This window comes from Melospiza georgiana, chromosome 1, assembly GCF_028018845.1.
Source record: "Melospiza georgiana isolate bMelGeo1 chromosome 1, bMelGeo1.pri, whole genome shotgun sequence".
Taxonomy (NCBI): domain Eukaryota; kingdom Metazoa; phylum Chordata; class Aves; order Passeriformes; family Passerellidae; genus Melospiza; species Melospiza georgiana.
In genome coordinates, this window is record NC_080430.1 from 69,794,827 (window position 1) to 69,817,127 (window position 22,301).

A 22,301-nucleotide genomic window follows, 5' to 3' on the forward strand; every position below is an offset into this window, starting at 1 on the left:
GCTTGCATTTCCTGCTGCTCTTCATGTCCCTTGACATAATTTGTTTGCCCTGTTCTGGCTTTCCTGTACCTGCACCTGCATGGTCAGACAGTGGCTCTGTTTTCCTCCAGATCACCTGTCCCCACTCTCCCCCTCTTTCTTAAACACCTCTTTTTTTATGTTTAATTGGAGTTTAATTGGGACCGCCCTGTGGACTTGTGCCACTTTTGGTTGATTTCCTGCACACAAAGATGAACCATTCTTAAGTCTGGAGGAGGCGACTCTTGAAAAACATCCAGCTCTTGTGCATCCATCTTCTACTCAAAACTACCTCCCATGGGATTCTTCCAAGCAGGACCTTAAACATGTTAAAGACTACTCTCCTGGGATCCAGAGCTGTGGTCCTGCTATTTGCCTTGTTGCCTCCTGATAGTACCCTTGGGCAGTTTTCTTGCTGTCTGTGAGACAGAAGGACTCAGCATGTCTCATGGGGCTGGTCCTTTTATGGCTCAGAGAGCTGTAAAGGAGAAGTCTTCTGAAACCTCCTCTGCCTATAAAACATGTGAAACAAGAGCCAGTGTTTGGGACCCTCAGTGCACAATCCATACACACCCAGCAATGGATCATTGTTATGCTTTACAATTTTCACTCTCATCCCTTCTCTCCTTCTCCTAACCTGATCTATGAAATACATCCCACCAACTTTTCACACTTCCTTTTACTTCTCTCTCTTTTACCCAGCTGTTTCCCATGACTTCTTAATTTAATCTCTTTTCTCCTGCATTCTTTTGGGACAGGGTAAAATGATCCAAAATCATCCTATTCCCAATGAAATCCACATGCAATTTTACACTAACATTTCATCCTTCCATCCTACATTGCTTTTCCTTGGCTTGATAACTTTTTTAACTGCCTCGTTCATCCTTTTATCCTCCCAGTGCATTTATTAGTACATGGTGCACATAACCCTTTGGGCATGACTTAATATATACACCTCTTTTCATTTCTCCTCTGTGTCCTTTCTTTTCATTACTCTGTAACACTCCTTGGTAGCCCACATGCTGACTCCTAATGACTTGTGTCTTAACCCTGATTTTATTTTTAATGCCTCTTTTATTTCTTTTTTCAAGAGGACAAGCTCAAGGTATTTATAATGATTTTTTTAAATGCATTTCTCACTTTTATTTATAATGCCTTGCAAACTGGAAGCAAAGCTCTTTTTCTTTATTAATATATCATTTCTATTGTACTCTGGCCTTGTACTGCTGGAGCTGATCTGTCTTCAGGTCTTAAATACTCTCAGACTTCAGGGATACTTGGAGCCAGGATTTTTAGTCCAATCAATCTCTGAGTGTGGGGCTCCCTCTGAATGTTATCTGACATTTATTGATTTTTATTAAAGATTGTCTTCTCCCTCAGGATAGGAAACAACACCACCAACAACAAAACATATACAAAATTACACAGACTTTGCAAAAAGTTATTTTTATAAATGTGGCCGGATTTAAGGCCATCAGTACTGTCTGTTCTCCTTGTCTTTCTTAATGATGATATAAAGACACTTAAAGAATATTTCTCTTGGATGGGAATCAAGACTCACTCCTACTGTGAGGTCCAAGCATATCAACATCGGCATCTCAGCAGAAATTTTCCTGATGTCACCCAACTCCACAGGAGTTCATCCATATCCAGGCCTGTGGAGAAAGCCCTTCTGAGACCTCTGCTCTCCCATTCAGTCCCAGATCACTTTGCTCTAATTTCTCAACAATTTTGTCAGTGCCTGACCCTAGCAGTACCTCTCAACCTCAATGCCTGAACTTGTTAGCTCATAAAAGGGCAGCAGCTGCTTCCAGCATCTGCCTGTCCCATAAGCAATACGAACTACCATTCTTGAATTGTCTTCCAGGCATAAAACCCGCCTGGTCATCTTTTATTAATTTCCCCATTGCTTTGTTTAGTCTATCCGTAATTATCTCTGTAAATATTTAATGGTCACTACATTGATCTCTATTGCCATTCTTGTTTTCTTTAATGTCTCAGGCTTGCTGTAGAATACAAGAATTATAGAATCAGTTCAACAAATTATGACCATGGAATCAGCTCCTCAGCTATGCTCACTTCTATAGGGAGATTTCTGCTACCTTTGGAAAGGGAAATATTTTCCTCATCCTCCTTTTCTTAATGCTCACTGCTCTACAAGCAGTGTCTTTCTGTCCATTCAGATTCAATATCCTTATGTGTATTTTTAATTTGCATGGCAGGAGACCTAAAAAAATTGCCATCCTATTGTGTCCAGCACTACACCAATAGAAACAAGAAACAAAGGTCCTGTCCCTAAGACAAATACAGAAGAAAATATAGAAAAACTGTGTTAATTAATTAAATAACTGAAGTAGATCTGCAATTTCCACACTGTTACCCGACTCCCAGCCTTGTTTTTATCATCCTTTCCTTTTGCCTGCTCTTCAGGTTCTTCTTTCGCAGAATGCAAAGCCAGTGACATCCAACTTTGATTCAAAGTGAACCAGTGAAGGCTTCAGGGCAGGGATTGTCTTTCTCATATGTTGGCATAGCAGTTTGCAAATACCCACCTTCCATGAAGTGTGTCCCCAATCTCGGGTAGCCCTCAGCAAAGTTCTGTGAGCATGATTCAGCGCTGAGTACTCAGCAGCATCAAAAATTCTCCGAGTGTGCGTCATTTTCCTTGAATAATTCCTTTTTCTGTAGTGCTGCTTCATTAACTCTCCTAACTGACAAGTTTTACCCTGATCCAAGCTTTCATTTCCACTTTGAAATGTCTTGTTAGACAAGCTTCAGATCCTTCTGACTCTGCTCCATACTGTTTTTCACCTATTATTAATGAAATGGTCAGAGTTTAACAATCCCCATTTTTGTTGCTAATATCATTGCGTGTACTAGAGGCTATATCAGCAGCTACACAGATGTAAGTTTATTCAGATCTGCTGTAGGATATGTATAATTTGCAAGCAAAATTGCCCCTTTCTCTACTCTTTCCTTCTTTTATTTTTTGCAGTAATGAAATTCAAACACTTTGCTGTCTTTACTGAAAGACCTTCTTTCCAGATTATCTTTTCTTGCTTTTCTCTCCCTTGAGCATTGGTAGCATTGCTGGAAGTTACAACATCTGTACATCCTTTCTGCTCATCTTTGAAACACCCAGGGCAGACTGTGATGGTGCTGTGCTGTTTTTTTAATTCTCCTGATCATCCAGCCAAGTGAGAGCATTTTAACCCTGAGCACCTAGATGAACTACTCTCAGAATTTTATAATTCAGGTCACTGTCCTGAGCCCTAAAGATGCAAGTTGGCCCACGGTGATTGTAGGTAGGTTTTATGAAAAGGCGTGTGTTTTAGGAGCTCTGACATCATGCATTGTCATGACACATGGGAAAAAACTTACAAGAAATCTACATTGAAGATAGTTTTCAAAAGGCTGTGTAGGGTCTTTTTCTCAACCAACACAGAAGTCAGTAAAGCATGCTTGTTTTGAGCCATGAAAACAAAACTACACACTGTACGTTGCAGAGTTGATCCCAAATCTCTTCATAAGAGATGCCAAAGCTTCAGTCTGAATAATTAGAAATCAGACGATCTTTCATTGGCTTGAAGATTCAAAGTTTGCTTTAGCAGGCAGATTGAAGTGGAGGTGTCTGTCTGGAAAGGAATTCTAGTTTGTGTAGCTTTTCATATACCCCAACAGTCTCCAAACACTGGCATATCTTCTGAGACATTTACACTCAGAACATATTAGAAGAATCAAAAAACCTTCTTCAACTTTCAGCCAAGAAACTACAAGGAAGAATTGTGGCTTTCAGATTTTAACAGCTAGGTACCAAACTTATAGACCTAAAAATCTGTTCTCTTTAAAGAGTCAACATTTTTATACCTGAATTGGCAAATGGTGTTATTGAAGCAATGCCAGGACATAAATACGCAGGATTTGTTTTGGTCTGTGTGCTTGTTTCCAAGAATTTAATATACTGGTCCCATCTCTTTTCTAAGGAATTATCATTGCTGGAACGAAGCTTGGATGACCAGACCTGACCTTCCTGTTGGCTTTGGAGGATGGCAGGTTGTTGATGGGACACCTCAAGAAACCAGTGATGGTAATATTGCTTGAAGTCCTCCTTAGTTCACGTTCTAATGTTTGAGATCTCTGTTTCAAACAATGAGCTGACGATAGCTGAGCCAGTGGCACCATAAGGCCAGTGACAACTTCTTGAACCAAATAACCACACTCACCTCGGGGCCTTCTCCTGATTTGTTCTGAACTCTAAACTAAATTTGTCCTTATTATAACACTGCTCATGATGCCCTGGGACACAAAATCCTTCATGAGAAAGGTCCTGCTTGGTACTGAAGAGATGTGATCCTGTTGCTAAAGATGGCTTTTCACATTTTAGAGTACCTATATGGGAGCCTGATCAGACTAATTCTCCTTTACTTTATGCAGCCCTAACTGAACTACATGAACAAGCAGTAGGCAGGAGAGAAAAAAAGTCACTGGTCTTTCTTTCCAGTCCTAAATTTCCCAGCCCTCAAAATACAATCTTCTCAAATTTGTAGCAAGGTCTTTCTCAGCCTGTGGTGTACCTGACTCCTCCCAAAATTATCTGGGTTTACCAAACCCAGCTGTAACTGTATTTCAAGAGCTTGAGACTTAGAGTGGATGTTATAGTGCCATTAAAGGTACTGAACCACCAGGTTTCTCCAGACCCGAGTCTGTGTTTTCTACAAGGCTGGTAACAAAATTTAGCTTTTTGCTTCTTGGTCAAGAGTTCCTGTAAACTATTAGAAGATTTTGTCAAACCCCAAGAATTCTTTTTCTTTGAGAAAATAGAACATTTTTACATGTTTTTAATTTATTTGGTCTCTCACTTTGTCTCTCTTCTCCCCATAGGTATGTACAGGTGTGGTCCAGCCTCAGTTCAAGCCATTAAACATGGTCACGTTTGCTTCCAATTTGATGCTCCTTTTGTCTATGCTGAGGTACAAAGTGAAATTTTGTTTTATGTGAAAAATTTTACTGGAGTGAGTGATATCAGAGAGACCATAGTGAGACAGAAGATAGCTCTCCAATTTATGGATTGAAAAGTTACTTCATGTATACTTCATGTCACAGAACAATCTCATCATTGTATTTTGACATGTCAGCAGGCATGATATGGCTCTAATGAATGACAGAGATTTCTCTACTCTCTGCTCCTCAATGTAATAATAAGAAAAAGCTGCTCTGACTTCACTGAATCCTCAAGCTGTGGTCATTTTTCCTTCCAAGATTCAGCTATGCTGAATGGGTCACTAGCTCTAGCTGCTCATTCTCTTTGCTCACCACATTCCTTTTGGCTGTGGTGGGTCATGGAGATCTAACAAGGCTGATTTGACTGACAGATCTGAGAGGGAAATATCTCTATAAGGAGATAGAGGGCCTGGTCTGGAGCTTTAACCTCTTGCACCACCAGAAGAGGCATGCCCAGAATTGCAACACTGTGAGACAAATTTCTCTCTAATTGAACTGTAAATGGCTTAGGACAGAAAAGAATGAAGACATTTTAGCTATTAAGCATTCTCCTCTCTATTTCTAAAGCTTTTTGGTACAAGAAATGTGTAGTAGTGCTCCTCAGTTTTGAATGACCTCTCTGCAGCCTTGTAAAGTTTACGCTCTCTGTAATTCTGGAGCTGTGAATAGTAAAATGCATCTCAGCATACAAGTAATTTTAAACATGAAATGTAGATGTGACATTAGCAGGACTTCAAGTCAATGTGTCATTATTTTGGGGGGGATAGGCTGACTCCTTCTCTCTACTTTCATATATCTCAATCTTCTTTCATTTAATTTCATAGGTGAATAGTGACATTTTCTACACAAGAATGGAGAAAAATGGAACCCAAGTGGTAGAAAACATTGACACAAGCCGTATTGGGCAGTTGATTGTGACCAAGGAAGTTGGAGGTGATGGAATGATGGACATTACTGAGGAGTACAAGTTCCGAGAAGGTAACCTGAAATGAGCTGGGACCATATGGACATAGACTTATATGTATAAGACATAGACAGTCAAATCCTGGATGATTTGGAAACCTCTGTCACTGAGGGAGTTTCATGAAAAGCTGCAAAAGTCCCCTCTGGAATTCTTTATTTGTAACTCCATCACAGAAACACTGTAGATGCCTTGATCATAAGGCACAAGCAAAACACAAACTTTGCTACACTGAAATGCTTTAGACTAAGTTAGTTGTAGTGAAAATAAAGGCTAGTCATGGAGCAATTCAAAGCGTTCAAAACAATTCAAGGCTTTCTGTACAGATGTTTAGACATTTCTTATTCAGGCCAGATGTTCACACAGAGTAAATCAGTGTAGCTGCATTGATAAGAATTCAGCTACATCAGTTTGTCTGATATGGTTTTAATACCAACTCCTTTGGTAGCTGTGAAGTTCTCCCATTGCTGGTGTTACCCCAGGAGGGTTCACTGTCCTCATCTATTTATTTTAGCTACTACAAACTATGTTAGACATACCTTTATGATCAGGGGGGCTGATGCTGCACTTCTGTTTCTTTTCTAAATCTGGTTTTCATTCATTCCTAGGCTCAGATGAGGAGAGGCTGGCTCTTGAGACTGCTGTGATGTATGGTGTTAAAAAGCAAAGTATCCAAGACACCACATACCAGCCACAGACAGATGTTGACATGGACTTCCAAGCGCAAAAGGCAGTCCTTGGCAACGACTTCAAAGTCACTATAACTTTCAGGAACAAGAGTCGCAACACCTACACTGCAACTACCTACTTTTCGGGCAACATAGTGTTTTATACAGGAGTCCCAAAAAGTGAATTCAAGAAACACTCTTTCAGTGCAAAACTGGAACCCTCTTCATGTAAGTCTTGCATAGTTATTTTCTGTATTTTTAACTTTCACCAGTGTTTACACCTATGGGTAGAGCCAGTTCTAGTAGCCAGGGGTAGGATATTCTATTGAGTGTCAGAAGGATCCTCTCTCTACCCTGAACTGGATACCGGGGTCATTTAAAGCTGAGGATGTTTCCTTCAGGCTGTTTCTCCTCGCAAAATGCTCTTTTACACCAAGCTGCATCTCTGGGAATTGTTAATTTTAGTTCTTTTGTACAAAAGAAATCAAAGAAGCACAGGTGTTAAGCTGCAAGGTATTGTTTTTCCTTTGAATTCCTTTATTTTCCTAGTAGCGTTTTAGCAAGTGAAGGGGAAGTTCTGGTTCCCAAAGACGCCATGTACAGAGACAAGAGGGTGTATTTTTTTGTCTTATCTGGTAGAAGCTGACAAGTTCTGAGTAGATTCAAGTGGATATCTGGCTTTGGAGGACTCTGTGGTTCAGGATTTCATATTTACAGTGATCTAAAAAGTTTATATGTAATGAGAATGTGCCACAATAGAGCAGGGACACTTGTCAGCTGGGCAGCAGCCCCAAAGGTGAGTTATCTTTACAGATGCAGCATTTACTTCTCCTAGTGCCCTCTGGAATACAGTAGGGAGATCCTGCCACTTCTCATGAGAAAAGAAGGTCCTGGCAGACCCGCTCAGGAGGCTGTGGGCAGGTTTTTGTACTGCTCAAAGTAGGAAAGAGAGATGTTTTCCTTTTTAAACTTGGACATAATCTATTTCCTGTTAGCCATTACAACACATGTTTAGGACCAGCTGTACTTCCAAGTGCTACCTAGCAGGCTCTAGCAAAAGTGACTGCCAATCACTTGTTCTCCTGACAGGCCTGTGTCCTTGGTCAGCAAAAGTGATGACCACATGCTCTTACAGAGATGAAGTAGAGGATCCTTCACTTGAGTTCCCTGCTGAGAGAGTCAGCAAGCCATGACTTTGCCTTCTAGACACTGCTACTGGGCAAATCAATCTTTCTCAGTGCAGGAGGAGTGGCAGGACTTTGGGAGCCCAAAGAATGGGCCTCCTGAACTGGGTCTGCTGCTGGATCACAGCAATCCTGGCTGACCTCTGAGTTTTCTGTCTTCTCTACCTCATCCCAGCTCAAGAGACACTGTGAGCCCTCTTTCTTCCAAGAGGACTAGTTTTGTCTCAGTGAGAAGTCTCCATGGAACCACAGTTCCTATCAGGCCACAAAAAAATTCCACTGCTTTCTTCCTCACTTTGAACATCATCTGAAACGGCACATTTTGTTTGGAGCTCATTATTCTGCAAAAAGTAGAAGCCCACTGATAAAGATCTAATTGTGAAGGTTAATAAAACTTCTACCTCCAGCCTGTAACAAAGCCCTGAGAGCTACTTGCTAATTCTTTCTACCTCTGTGGATCATTTGCAGGGGGGCTGGAAATAGACATTGGGTTGTTCCAATATATGCTATCAAAACACAGTGTGAGGGCTTATAGTGACTTACATCAGTTACTAAATATCTAATCTGAAATACTGCAAAATTTTGGAGACTTGAATAGGTGCAACAAAAAAAAAAAATCAGTTTCAACAGTCTTGGTCTAAATTCTGTGCCACTTCTTTGATGAGGGAAAATTCGGTCATCTTGTAGGAGAAGTGTCTGCTACATTTTCTGACTGTGATTTGTGCATGGTTTCAGGACATATTTATGTCTGCTTTTGTATCAAAGGTCTGTGTAGGGTATTACTACCTAAAATACAGCTTCTGCAGTGCTTTGAGGATCACCTGGCTCCTCTCTGCAAGAAATGAAATTAATAGATTTTTAAACATCACTGAGCATCACAATTATTTTTTTCTAATTTAAGTAAATGCTAAGAAAAAAAGCTTCTTGAAATAGTGCTGGAAACCCTGAATTGAGGATGGTGAGTGAATGCAGACTGGGGAGAGGCACCTGAAAGACCAGAACATGGATTTTTATGTATGTGTATCAAGAGTATGTCCCCATCACTGCTTCTGGACAATGAGACATTTCTAAAGTTATTCCCACTTTTCAAGTTGGGGATTTGCTTATATCTGACATACAGGCATCAACTTGTGGGGCATCCTGTTCTGTAACAGGACAAAAACTCCTCAATTTCTGGAGGTGATAAATGACATTCGAGCATGAATTCTTTCACCTTTTCCTTGGAAAGAAGTACATGTGAAATCAGGAATAACGTCTGAGCAGGTGGGCAGTGTGAAGAAAGGTAGTGTGATTATCTGCAAGTGTGTGAGAACAATCTGTCAGGGATGTAACAGGAGAGTACCTTCTGAGGCACCCAAGGAGGATTTGTTCAGGTCAAGAAGGGTGTGTGTATAAATATATATACATATATATATATATATATATATATATATATATGTGTGTGTGTGTAACAAAAAAATTACAATGCTAAACAGATTTATTAAAGACATTCTTCCAGTCCAAAATACTGAAAGTGTGAGGCAAGCTCAGTTTTCGAACAGGAAACGAATGAATTATTTTCAGAATAATGATTAAAGGAATTGTGTGGGTTGAAAACATCTTTGAGGATTTGAATAGCTTAAACCTTCCAGTGCCTTCAAAGGTGCTCTCGGATCTACTGAGTTATATTTAGTTTTCTCTACTTTTTTGAAAAACTATAAGGCAGCTCAGTGTTGTGTCTCCCTTGGCTTTCCCAGATGCAGTAAGTGGTACTGACAACTCATCCGCACAACCAGTGCTAAGACAATGGAAGTATATTCTTTTTTTCCTGCAGTGATTAAATTTAAACAGAAAAGTTTGCCTTTTCTTCCATTGTAAAGTAAATTTCTCCTGGTTTGTAACAAATTTATTTACTTATTTACTTCTCAGATGAGAAATGCCTTGCCTGATTTATAATTTACAGTTAAGGGTATTATGGGAAGTTCTTTTACATAAGATAAAGAGTGAGAGGGAGGGAGCAGGAGCACATCAAGTAATTTTAAGACTGGCGTAGTAAATCCAGGTCAGGTGGCCACCAAGGGAATAGCTTTGAAACCAAATCAAGGAACTGGTTTTGATGTGAGCGGATCAAAAGAGCGAAAAGGGGTAAATGTCATTTACCCAACTGAGTTCAGTTATCCCAGTGTTTACAGTGTATGTCACAAATACAATACAAATAACAGATAACAGTAATCATCATAGGTAACAGATGGGAGATCTTGATGTGTTTACTAGGGTTATAATGAATGTTTATAGAGAGAAGAGCTACAGGTCTATATGTTTTGCCTGGTCAGTTAGTTAGCAAGTCTGATTCTCTGCATCACATTCTCACACCATTGTTGGCCTGGGAATTGCAGTTCAATATAGTTAAAATTAATGATTCCCTGCTTCTTAACTGTCTAGCCTACAGGGACTTGTTCCCTCCGATAATTATTGTCAGAGAGCACGTGAAAACTCTCTGGAGGGCATGCTGGTGACAGGAAGACCTTCTTGCTAAATTTTGCAGGCAAATCCAATGTAGAGCAAAGGCAGATAACCAGACATGTCCTGGAGAGCAGGTGATCTCCCAGGTAGCCTGCATGGGCTCACATCCCCCAGTTACTCTTCTGGTGGCATCCCTGTGCCAAGAAGAGAGGCAAAAGAAGAACAGGAGTAAATTGAAAGAGCAAACATTTACAGGAATGACACTCAAAAGCTGGTTTGGACCTTTGTGCCCAATAGATACGTATTTCCAGCTTTCCTGCTCATTAATTTTATGATACCACCTAGAAATCTTCAATAGTGACCTGGCCCATGCTGAGGGTACTGGGCAGGGGCTGTGCACAAACCCAGACTTTGCCCCTGGAAACTCACAGCCTAAATGGAAAGAGGGAAAAATTAGAGGTGAAATGGTGTAGTGAAGAAATTTAGTTAGTTTGAGGAAAAAAAAAAATCAAAGCCATTCTTTATCTGGAAAGCCACCTTTTTTTCTAGGCACTCATGTAATTGGCACTGGCCATGATGAGAGGAGCAGTTAGTGATCAGATGGCTTCAGATGCCTTTTTCCTTTGCTGTGTCTCCCCTCAGCCAGCTCTTTTGACGTTGTGATCAAATCGAGCGAGTACATGCGCGACTTGCTGGAGCAAGCCTCCTTTCATTTCTTTGTGACTGCGCGGATCAATGAGACGGGGAAGATTCTGGCCGTGCAGAAGGCGGTAATGCTGGAAATTCCCACCCTGCGGATCAAGGTAGCTCAAGGTTGTGGTGGAAGGGATGTGTTCTCTACAAGGGTGTTGCATTGGTTGTGGGGTGGAGGAGGATGTGTGTTTATGCACATTAGAGCATCTAACAGGGACCTTATAGAGCAGTGGCTGGCTGGAGGGTCTGAGGGTGTACAGGTACATTATTATATAGTGTATTGAGTGTCCCTACACTGAAGAGAGAGGCTGACAGACGCACTGGTAGTGAAGAGCTGTAATAATCTCAATGGAAGAAAGAGGGGAAAAGATCTGAGAAAGCTGAAGCAACTCAAAGGGTAAGAGAGATTACTCACTCAAGTCACTCAAGCTCTTCAAATTCTTCAAAAGTTTATTATGTTTAAAGCAACACAGCAGAGGGGCCTCTTGCTGAAAAATGAAAAACATTGCTATTGAAGTGATTTTGCTGGGAAAGCTTCCACAGGTACTATGGAAAGTTTCTCCAAACTTGAATGGGCAGCACTGATTCAGGACAATGTCTTGGGACCTCAGTGCTTTGCTGCCACTCTAAATGTACTGCCAGTGGTGTTCCCCGAAAGTTGGAGTGTTTCTGCAGACCTATGAAAATGGAGAAGAGTAATGCCTGTGATACTACAAGGAGCATATGCTGTATAGCAAAGACAAGGCATTTTAACCTAACTGGGATTAACTTAACAAGCCCTTTAACTGGGATTTAAACTTCTCAATTCATAACCGAGCATCCAAATGAACTGCATTGATTTCAAAAGCACCAAGCCTTCGTCTGCTTTGAATGATGGAATTTGGATATGCTTTTTTCCTAATACTAGAAAAAAGAAATCAGAACACATGTTCAAGAAACTTTATATAAGTATGAATACAGCTCTGTAAAATTCAGGACCTTGAAAGAAATCCAGCTTTTTCCCCCTCTATATATTTATTTGAACTAATGCTCAGGTTTCCATACAATAATTTATGTAGCAACTGCAAAAAGAGCTTTTTTAGAAATATGGATCAAGACTACATCAAAGTTGTCCAAAAAATCTACTCTGTTTTATGGTCATTAGAAATACCATGATGCTCTGATCAGATAATTGTATTTTCGGTACTAAGCGTTCCAGAGAGGAGGTAAACAAGACAAGCAAACTCTACTTCAAATAGCTGTCTCCAATAACCAAATTTTAAAAGTAAAGAATTCTTTCCATTCAATACCTAAACCGAACATCTTCTACATCATCTCAGATTTTCAACTTCAAAATAGTTTATCCTCCCTGCTGGTCTGAAGAAAGGATTTTTAGCATATAGAGTAGACTGTTGTCCAAAACCCATGTTTCTGAGTAAAACTAAGTTTTTCTCTTTTCTGTTTCTTTGTGATGCATGAAAATACACTGAAATTTTAAAAGCTGGAATTTTTAAGGGGTATGTGTGTATGTGCGCATGTGTGTGAGCAGATATTGATAGAAGAAATTTTGATTTATTTCTTTTCAATGAAATTTGAGATAGTTTATCTGTGAGATAGTTTATATGTGAAGTTTGCTTGGTGGATGTGATTGGCAGACCAAATATCTTGATGTGAGAGGCAGACACAAGAATGAAAAAATGTATATCACATTATGTCTTCAGATGAACCTTTGGTCTTTGTCTGTTGGTCTAAGGGGATTTTCAGACTCAACAGTTGAGGAAATCACACCATATTCTAACCTTGAGATCAGGTTACAAAAATAAGACCGGTAAATACGTATCATGGTCTCAGCTGCAAGTCTGGGACTTCAGGATCATTTTGATTAACACCCAGTGATCTCAAATGGTCAGTTGAAATTAAGAGGTTATAGGATCTCTAATTGAGCCAAGACTTCTGAAAATGCCAGTGATGTCCTTTTGTGTATTCAGGTGGCCAAATGCCATTGAGAGCTTAGTTGTATTTCCTCCTTTTCTCCAGTTATTTTATTGGTTTTTGGCGCAGAGTAATCCCTTAGACCAGAGTCTATGTAGCTTTTTGCAAATGTCATACTTCCTTAAAGTACCACTTTAAATTTATTGACAAGGTACTTGATTTTCTTAGTTACCTTTCTCAAGACCTTTTAAATCAGTTGATGGACCATGAAGTGGGCTGGAAGATCTGCCAGCCATAAATTGAAAACCCTTGCCTGAGCAAAATAAGTTCACATTTTCTGAGAGAAATGCTGAATTTCCAGAAGGATAAAGAACCCCAAATCCCCATGCATGTAGCTGTTGTTTAAAAACACATTTGTTTGAAGGCTTACTATTTTCCAATGCTAAATGTACTGCCCTTTTGCTTACATAGGGTTTGAAGGAAAGCTAGCCTTCAGGCCTCCATAGAGCACATGTGCAAGGTTGAAAACCCTTCAGGGCATGAGTAGAAAATGCAAAAGCGAGGGGAAAATGACAATTTTGAGGGTGTTACCACATAGCCTGGTGTTTCTAATTTAGGGTAGAAAGACCTGCCCTTCTCTTCTGGAGCTTATGTCCTGAGCAGATCCCCTCAGTGCTGGTGGGGAGCCTGAGGAGGGGGGCAGAGTCTTGGGGAGAGGCCCCATCAGCTGGACTCACCCTCAATTGGGTCCTCAGCTCCAGAACTGAACATACAGATTTCTAGTTTTCTATGGAGATGAGGGCCAGCCTCTTGATCTGCCACGTGGTTTGAGGGAAAATTACAATGGGTGGAAAAATGTACCATCCAACAATTTTCTTCTCACTAGGCTTTCTTTGCCTCCTGCAATTTTGCTGTGTGCTCTGTTCTTCTGCCTTGCCAGTACTGTGTATCTGTCATTATCAGTTTCTGGTGCATTGTCCTTTCCTTGTCTTGCAGACCAAAGGTGAACTAGTAGCTGGTAAAGAAATGTCTGTGATTGTGGAATTCACCAATCCTCTGAAACAAACCCTGGAGAACGTCACACTCCGCCTCGAGGGACCTGGCATGCTGAGAACAATAAAAAAGCAGTTCGGGTAGGAAAGAAAGCACAGCCAGCTGGGGGTTTGTCCCCTGCTTACTCACAGTAGGAAGCTCACAAGAGACACTTAACTAATGCTGTGCTGAGTAATTTAATTCAAACACTCTCTCTGTACTTTAAAATCCAATACACAGGGGAGCTATAGGTCTCCATAGTCAGTAGAAGTTGGGCTATCCAGAGAGATTGTGAGAGCATTTCATCTGCTCAGTACCAGGGCTGGAGGAATTGGTAGCGTTTGTGAGTAGTTGCTAGTGCAGCCCAAGTTTACTTTTTCACTGTATTACATTACTTTTAGCACTTGACAATAGCACCTACAAGCTGCTATTGCAGAGAGGAAGATTTATCCCGCACTTGAAGTGTTTACTGCCGCTCACTCAGCATGTGCAAATCGAGTCCTGTGCTGTTTCTTGGAAAGGGCTTTTCTCTGCTCATGTTAATCATGATTATACAAGACATTCAGGTACCTCAGATGATCTTTTCAAGCTCATGTCAAGACACAAAATGTGTGTTGTTTGCAGAGCCTTCTGGCATAGCTGCGGCGTGTGTGTGAGCGCACAGCTCCCCCCAGTAGCTCCACTGCACAGGGCTGCCCTGGCACACAGGCATGTTCCCAGCACAGGCCACTCCCAGATCTGAGGAAAAGGAAAGCCACCTTCATTATTCTCAGAGTCACACCTTACACTGATACCATGATACCCCTATGCTAAGCAAGTTGTAAATCCTCTTTCCGTTTTAGTTTGGTGTTATGAGTTTAGCATTAGCCAAGGGTATATAACAAAGAAACTTGGAAAATTTTGAGGCTATGAGCATCTATCTATCTGGGCTTAGTATCTATCATTACCTGAGCTGATGGTCCCCAGGTGTGTGTAAAAGGAGTTTGAGAAATTCCCTTGTGCTTCAGCAGCTGCATAAATTGTCAGCATCCTCTGCAGCCAGCAGGGGAGGTCTGATCCTGACTGCACCTGGGACAGAGATAAAAAGATCAAACCCAATCTCCAGAGTAGAGCTGATAGAAAAATAACCACGAAAGGGCAACATACTGTGTTTGCTTTGTTGACAAGGTATGTCACAGGTGCTGCTGAGCATGACTCAGCATGGTCCACAAGAGTTACACCAGTTGTGGCAATAGCCCTCATTGCTGCCCAGCTGTGCCAGCCTCCCCTGTTGTTCTGCATCCTTTTCAATCCAAAAGCTGCTGGGGACTGCCCTCACCTTGAAGGATGCAGAAATTATCAGGTGCATCAAAGGCACAAGAGTTAGGGGAGAAAAATGACTCACAGAACACACGTCATTTTCCTTAGAGTCACCATGTTTTCCCCTTTTCAGTAATGCCCTTGGCAACATTGAAAATGGAAATGGATCAGCTTAGTCATTTTAAGATTTACCTTCTCTGAGATGAATGTAGGATGCAGGTGATACACACGGAGGACAGAGCAAGGGGCAGTTGTAGTTTATTTAAATAATAATCACATTTGTCTCCATGCATTCAAAGTGATAAATGGCTCCAGTGTGTTGATGGCTCAGCATATTATGCAGAATCATTCATCACTAAGTTCTCTCCCAAGAAAATCAGATCAGGGTGGCTTACTCCTTTTGCAAAGAGAATTGAACACATTCTAGGCTTTCCCCACCCTTTCAACACTTCCCTATTTACCAGGGACTGTTACATAGGGGATGGAGCTTTTTGTTCTATGTGGGGATAAGGTTTTTGGCCTCTGTGTACTTTTCAAGTAGTTTTTCTGTATCACTTGAGTGGCTCCAAAAAACTGATCATGTGTGACCTAGCTGATACAACATTATTCTGGCAATGTACTGGCTGCAGGGCTTCAGTCTTGACCATTCATAAAGTCTATATATAGATAAAGACATTGATATTTAGCTATTAGCCTCAGACAGTTGAGGAGCATGAGTTATGGAAAAGCCTTTGGCAGCAGCAATTCTTACTCAGGGCATAGTCTTTGCATGACAAATGAGAATTAAACAGGCAGTGATGGATAGTGCTAAAACAATTATAGCCAAGCATACTTTCACACTAGCAGGTAAGTAATTTTGGGTGTTTCTATATGTCAGAGCTAAGCTAGTATTAGCATCTGTAGTGAGAAGCAACTTGTTCTAGGAACAGGACAGTAGAGAGACAGGAAAATGCAGGTTTGGTTTCCCAGCACAGCTTTGTCTTCCTGCGCATGCACACACACAACACACATATATATGCAGTGAGATGATTTCACTATAAAACAAAGATGGTAGTGCTACCCCTCTCTCACTGGAGCACTGTGAAACTGTGGCCCAAAAACCTTCATCCTTAGGGAATCTGGACCCCCAACTGCTCAAGAAGTCTGCACAGCAGAATTCTATAATTACTTCTTCACTTTCCATTCAGATGGAATGTGAAGAAGTAATCCCTTGCAGATAATTCCCATAAACTCTAAAAGGTATTTTACTTTCTTCAGCAATTTAATTCATTGGTTTATCATAATTCCATTTTAGTGGGCACCTGGTAGATGCAAGCTAACCAGCTATAGGGAACAGAATCTCTCTCATTAAAATCAAAGATAAAAAGAGGGAAAACACTTGCTAGAAGTAGTCTGCATATGCTCACATCAAAAATATGATCTTTCTCTACTTGCTTTTTTTTTTCCTAAAAGTAGGTACCTGCCCCAAGGTACCTCTATCAGTGTATGCAAAAAGGAGCTGGGATACCTCATTTTACCAGGGGCAGACTTGCACTGAAACAAATACTCAGGTGGGAGGATTCCAGGCTAGCTAATTTAGAGCTAATTAAAGTTTCTTGTCTCATGGCAATTTGTGCTGAGCCTGGGCAGACATTTCTGTCCTGACCCTGGCATATGATATGACACCTGAGAACCAAATCCTATCAGATGAGAATTTGAAACAGTGACTGAAGAATAGGCTTGCTTTGCTCTCACTTTGTTCTGTTGTTTTCAGGACGCTGTAGCCATATGAGATAAGAGCAGTGAACTTAGAACCCTCTTATTTAATGCTGAGGAAAAAATAATTCATTTTCATAAATAGGTCCTCACTATACTGCTTTTTCCATTGCTTCCTTTGGAGCACTTGTATCCCAGCATCCACCAAACACAATCAATCAATCAATAAATATCAGCCTTTAAAATCTGCACACAGAACCTTGTGAAAGCACTGAGAAAACACAGAAACCCAATACCTGAGACTGTCCATGCATCTTAATTTTAGCAAAAAAAAAAAAAAAAGAAAATGAAAAACAGTGCAGAGTGCCGTTATTTTCCATATGAGTTATCAGGAGTCATACATAATGTAAAAGAGTAACCAACAACAGCAGAACTCCCAAGAATATTTTAACTTGCTTTTTGGACATGAAGAAGTCATCAGAAGGGGCCACTGAGGCAATCTGCTGATGGCAGGGTGGTTCAGGGTGGGAGTGACTGAGGGGTTGAACATCTCATAGGGTTTGCAGAGCAATGGCCTGTACACCTGGACTTATCTCACCGCTTAAGGAATCACCACCAGGCTATAGGCTATAATAAACAGGAAAAATGGAATTATAAAGTAGAAAAAATATATTTTAGATATAAAGAAGGTCATTCTGAAGGTGATCATGAGAGGAAGTGACAGGAGGCAGATGAAAATGGATTCAATTTGGAAATTTAAAATTAGCCTGGAGGAAAGGCTAGAAAAGGCTTTTGCAGGGTCAGTTCTGAGGAATAGAAGATGGAGAGAGTAATTTACATGACGTTTATGAGAATGAGTGAAACATAAAATATTTGAGACATGTTATACTTATCTACCTTCAGTTTCTCCAGTTTTGTGTCAGGTTGAAAGCATGGACTGACTGCAAAACTGAAATTTTTCTTTTTTTTCTTCAGGAGAATCCCGATGAACTCTACATTGACCTGGGAGGTAAAATTTACCCCAATGCGAGCAGGTTTACGGAAGCTGATTGCAAGCCTGAATTCTGATGCTTTGAGGCATGTGTATGGTGAGCTGAATGTCCAGATTCAGAAACCATGAACCAAGGTGCTGCCTTCTTCTATCATTTAGCTATATTTAAAAATATCATGGTAAGAGGTGGCTGATGGAGAGTTATAAATCTGCTTATTGTTATTTTGGTCATCCTTCTGCTGAAAAAAATTGATAAAGCAAACTAATTGGTATGACTGAGGAGAGTATAAAAGAGCACCTGGATGCTGAATGATTTAAAATTAGCTATATGTAATTAAAGGCAATTCTAGGTCATATTATTTCTGTAGCTCACTTGTATTTATGGTCTTTTGCATTAGTGCTGCAAGGGAATTTGAAAAGCTCCATTCGCCAGAGTAATCTGAACTTTAGTTTTAATTAAGGCCTGGTATTTCACTGAAAAGGGAAAGAAAAAAATAAAGAACCCAGTGTTATAAATTCTTAGACTGAATTACACAATGTTATGGTAGATCATTCGGGCTGCAATAGGAACAGGTATTTCTAGCTTAAAGGGTCTGCTTTATCCTACAAATTAATAATGTTCTGGTTAGTGGAGAGCTCACTTTGCTGGAAGCATCTCTCCAGATGTTTTATCTCCAGAATATTCTCAGCCTCTTGTTTTGTCTTGCAACTTCCCTGTGCTTTTTTTCCTACTCTCTCATGTGTGCAGGCACTCACACAGACTCACTTCATACCCTCATCAGACCCTGTATTTAGTTGGTGTGCTGTTCCTCTACTTTGCTGGGTGAAAATCCAGAGTTTTTCTGCCTCTGCTCAGAGTTTATCACACAAAACCTGCACTTTCTGGTCATATCTCTTGCGTAAGACATGTTTCTCTGCCTTTTTTTCTCTTCTGAACCCAGCCTGTACACCCTTCTCCCACATGAGTGTGTCAGGAGTGTTTGCTGTCCCAGAGCAGTCCAGGCTGGCAAATGGGGTGAAGGAAAGAGGAGTGGAGCAGGGAGCCTGAGGCTCTTCTCCTGCCAGTGCCACAGCCTAGCCAGTGTCCTGCACTGGAGCTGGGGGTGACTTTAAACTACAAATATGGGTATGAATTTAGATTAAACAGTGCCTGAAAGTTCCCAAGAATCATAGCTAAAGCAGAATGAAGACCTGTTACATGAGTAACCCCAGGAATACAGAGGGACAGAATCTCATCTGGGAAAGGAATAAAGATGTATCCTGAGAGTCAGAAAATTACACAAGCCCCAGCGACTCCTCCCCTCTGGCCACAGTATGTATGTAGGAGCTGATCAGGTATTAACAGCACAGGGGAGCTGGCTGAGTTTCTAAAGTTAAAAGGAACACATTTCTCATTAAACCCTGGGGCTTTACTGGATGGCCATGCCATTTGTGGTCTCAGTGAAAAGCAAGGGAGACGCCTTCCTTCCCTTCTGCTCCTCTTGTCGCTGCACATTGCCCATGGTACTTCTGCAAGACCTGTAACCAGCTGTGAAAGTCTTGAGGGAAGAGAAATGCAGCTCTTTTTACTAAAGTGTGGGAACAAAGCAAAAATTCATACCACCTGATATAGTCTGGGACTACCCCAGAATCCAGGAAAACCAGATTTTTGGGGGCTTTCGCTTCAGGAATGGACACACCTTCATTTTATACAGCCTATGTGACCACATCAGAAACTTTGCCATGTCAAAGTCTTGTGGGGTAGAAGAGACTGAACAATATATTGTCAGTGCAAGGTGACAATCTCTGCTAGATAATTAAGCAGTCTTACCAAGCTCTACATCTTCTAATAAAATAATCCATTTTGTGCTCTTGCATATAAACCTGCTTTCTATTCCAGGCATTTTATAAATACAGTGTAATAAGAATTCAAAATAAAGTGTGTCTGATTGCACTGGTGTGTTGTGTTGTGCATCTTGATCAATTACTTCTACACAGCAGCACTGTAGACACCAGTTGCTGCATCTTCATTGTAAAAATTAAAAAATACACTTCTGAGCCATGTGTCTTTTTTGGTGCAAAGGAGAAAAACTCATATTTATTTAAATGAAAAATTATATTACAGGCTAATTTTAACTGTTTTCCTTTGGTTCTCCTTCTGTTCCAACAACTGGCTACCTAATGAATTGGAGAAGGTGATGATTTCCAGAGAACATCACTAGTGCCAGGAAAAAGGTTCCCTGGAACTTGTTTTAACTTGTCAGAGACCATTAAGGCACAAGTTTGCCCCTAATGAAACCTTACCTATGTCCCATTTTTAAGGAGTGCTTCTCTCAGCGAAATATTTCAAGTCATTTTACTAACACACTCTTAGCTGAATGACCTTTGCCAGGAGACAGGAAGTGTTTTACTTATAGTTTATAGAGAGGTATAGTGATGTGAAGTATATAAGATGGCTGGGAACAGAGACCAGGGATGTCAGCAGCCCTTGGCACCACCTACCCTCTCACTGTGCACCGAGATGCTCACAAAAATCTAAGGAAAAAATGAGGATGGCTTCTAGGATTTCAGCCACTCACCAGCCCGTGCGTGGGCTGTCACATCAAACACAGGTAAAACCTGACTGGAGGAGAAGGGAGTGCTGTGATTGCACTTTGTGTACCTATAGGGTGTGATCAATAAATAATGAGGACAGATTGGTGACTCAGATTGAGAGGAGCTCTGAACCAGAAAAGAGTTATTGAGTTCAAATTCTTCAGCTGAGGGTCTTTGTTGAGAGAGCTGAACTGGGGTCCTCAACGCAACCATCACAGCTCAGAGATGCACTGAGGAGGAAACAGTCCAAGAGCAAAGAGACAGAGCTGAGACTTCCAAAGTTCTCACAGTCCAGCAGCTCAGAGATGCTAAATGCAAACAAGTCACTCCTGAAGCAAACCTCATTTGTTACCAACTTGTTTCATCCAAGCTGTGGGGCAGCTTGCTTCAATAGCCATCAACTTGTCACATTCCAAATCCTGCTATGATCAAAAGGAGACACATCTTCCATGCAGACCTGGGAAGAATATGTTGTTAGTCTTGTTAAAAATAATCTAATCAGAGAATTATTAGTAACTGGAATAACTAGGATGGTATTATATTCTTGTACTTTAATACAATGATACTACCATTTATTGTCCAAATTATATTAGGTACACATAAACTTTATAGAATTCTCCATTTTCTCTGCTTTTATATGGATCTCTACACTGCCCCTGTGATGTCTCCAAGCTGGATGGGGGCATGTGTAACAGCAAGTCACCAGTGTCCCAAGTCCTCTACCAAGCAGAGTCTGATATTAGTGGGAAGTCTATCTTCCTCTTCACTGGGATAATCACAACAGAAAATTTCGTCCTTGTCACCCTATGATACATCAGAGGTCATTTTTACAGACTTCTTGTACACACCATGTCTTGTTCTTTTTTTTATTGATTCAGCTCCACAGCAGATCCTAATTTGCTACGTGATGCATTTTACTTGTGTTGGGTACTCAATGTTAGGTCTCCTTTGTTACATCTAGAATTTTTCTGACCTACCTCCTAATGTTGCAGCCTTTGACAACCACTTATTAACTACTGGTGAGCTGTTTGTAGCCTGAGGCCTCTCATATCATCCTACACCTGCACTGTCAAGGCCCCTGTTACCATCCCATTCTAGTGAACCTTTATGCTGCATTTTATTTTGAGGTCATGAACAGTTCATTCTACAAGGAATAAGTACCTGCACTTAGTGTTCTACTAGTTACAAAAAGGACATATAACAACAAGAATTTCACCATGCAATCGGATAAAGCACAGCAAAAACTAAAAGAAAGCCAGTAGTAGATAACAGGGCATTAGATAATTGCTTTTGCAGGTAAAAATCTTGACAAGCCCCAGTGCCTGTGCTGCTAGGTTATCACCAAGCTATGACTTTTCTCAAGCAATGGCACATCTGATTTGCACACCAAAAGGCGAGAACATGACTGAGCATTGACTTTTCTAGTGACTGGTACTACCAGTGATAATTGGTTTGAACTGAAACTAATCAATAAACAATGCCAAATCAGTGACACACCTGGTCCCCCTCCGCTTTCTTCTGCTGGGCACTCTCCTTCCTGCTATGCCATTTTCTCAGCATATTGCTTTCATATTTGTCCTTGTTTTTCCCAAGGAGAAGGCTGTGGCTGCTGGTGCTAACTTCTGAATTTGAGTGACGGCACAAGAGAGGAAGACAACAGAAGACAACCAGATGAGAGGAGGTGAGGAAACCAGAATGGATATCTCTGTTATGAAAGAGGAAAGTCTAAAGTACACTGTAAGTGTTGATGGAAGGAGAGGAATTGTCTTGTATATTGGAGCTGGCACGATAGCTGGATGAGAAAAGGAGACATGAGTGTGCTCTATGAGGGA

At 40.8% G+C, this 22,301-nt stretch overlaps 1 protein-coding gene across 2 annotated transcripts in view; it reads left to right on the forward strand.

The window, feature by feature from the left end:
• Positions 1-19,825, forward strand: part of F13A1 (coagulation factor XIII A chain) — a 59,894-nt gene extending 40,069 nt beyond the window's left edge. For both annotated transcript variants that reach the window (XM_058025163.1, XM_058025169.1), the window contains exons 9-15: positions 4,002-4,105; positions 4,900-4,988; positions 5,844-5,997; positions 6,589-6,876; positions 10,917-11,077; positions 13,875-14,011; positions 17,880-19,825. In XM_058025163.1, the coding sequence (XP_057881146.1) occupies positions 4,002-4,105; positions 4,900-4,988; positions 5,844-5,997; positions 6,589-6,876; positions 10,917-11,077; positions 13,875-14,011; positions 17,880-18,024 (1,078 nt within the window). In that variant the 3' untranslated portion in view covers positions 18,025-19,825. The remainder of the gene's footprint in view (positions 1-4,001; positions 4,106-4,899; positions 4,989-5,843; positions 5,998-6,588; positions 6,877-10,916; positions 11,078-13,874; positions 14,012-17,879) is intronic.
• Positions 19,826-22,301: the final 2,476 nt, after the last annotated feature.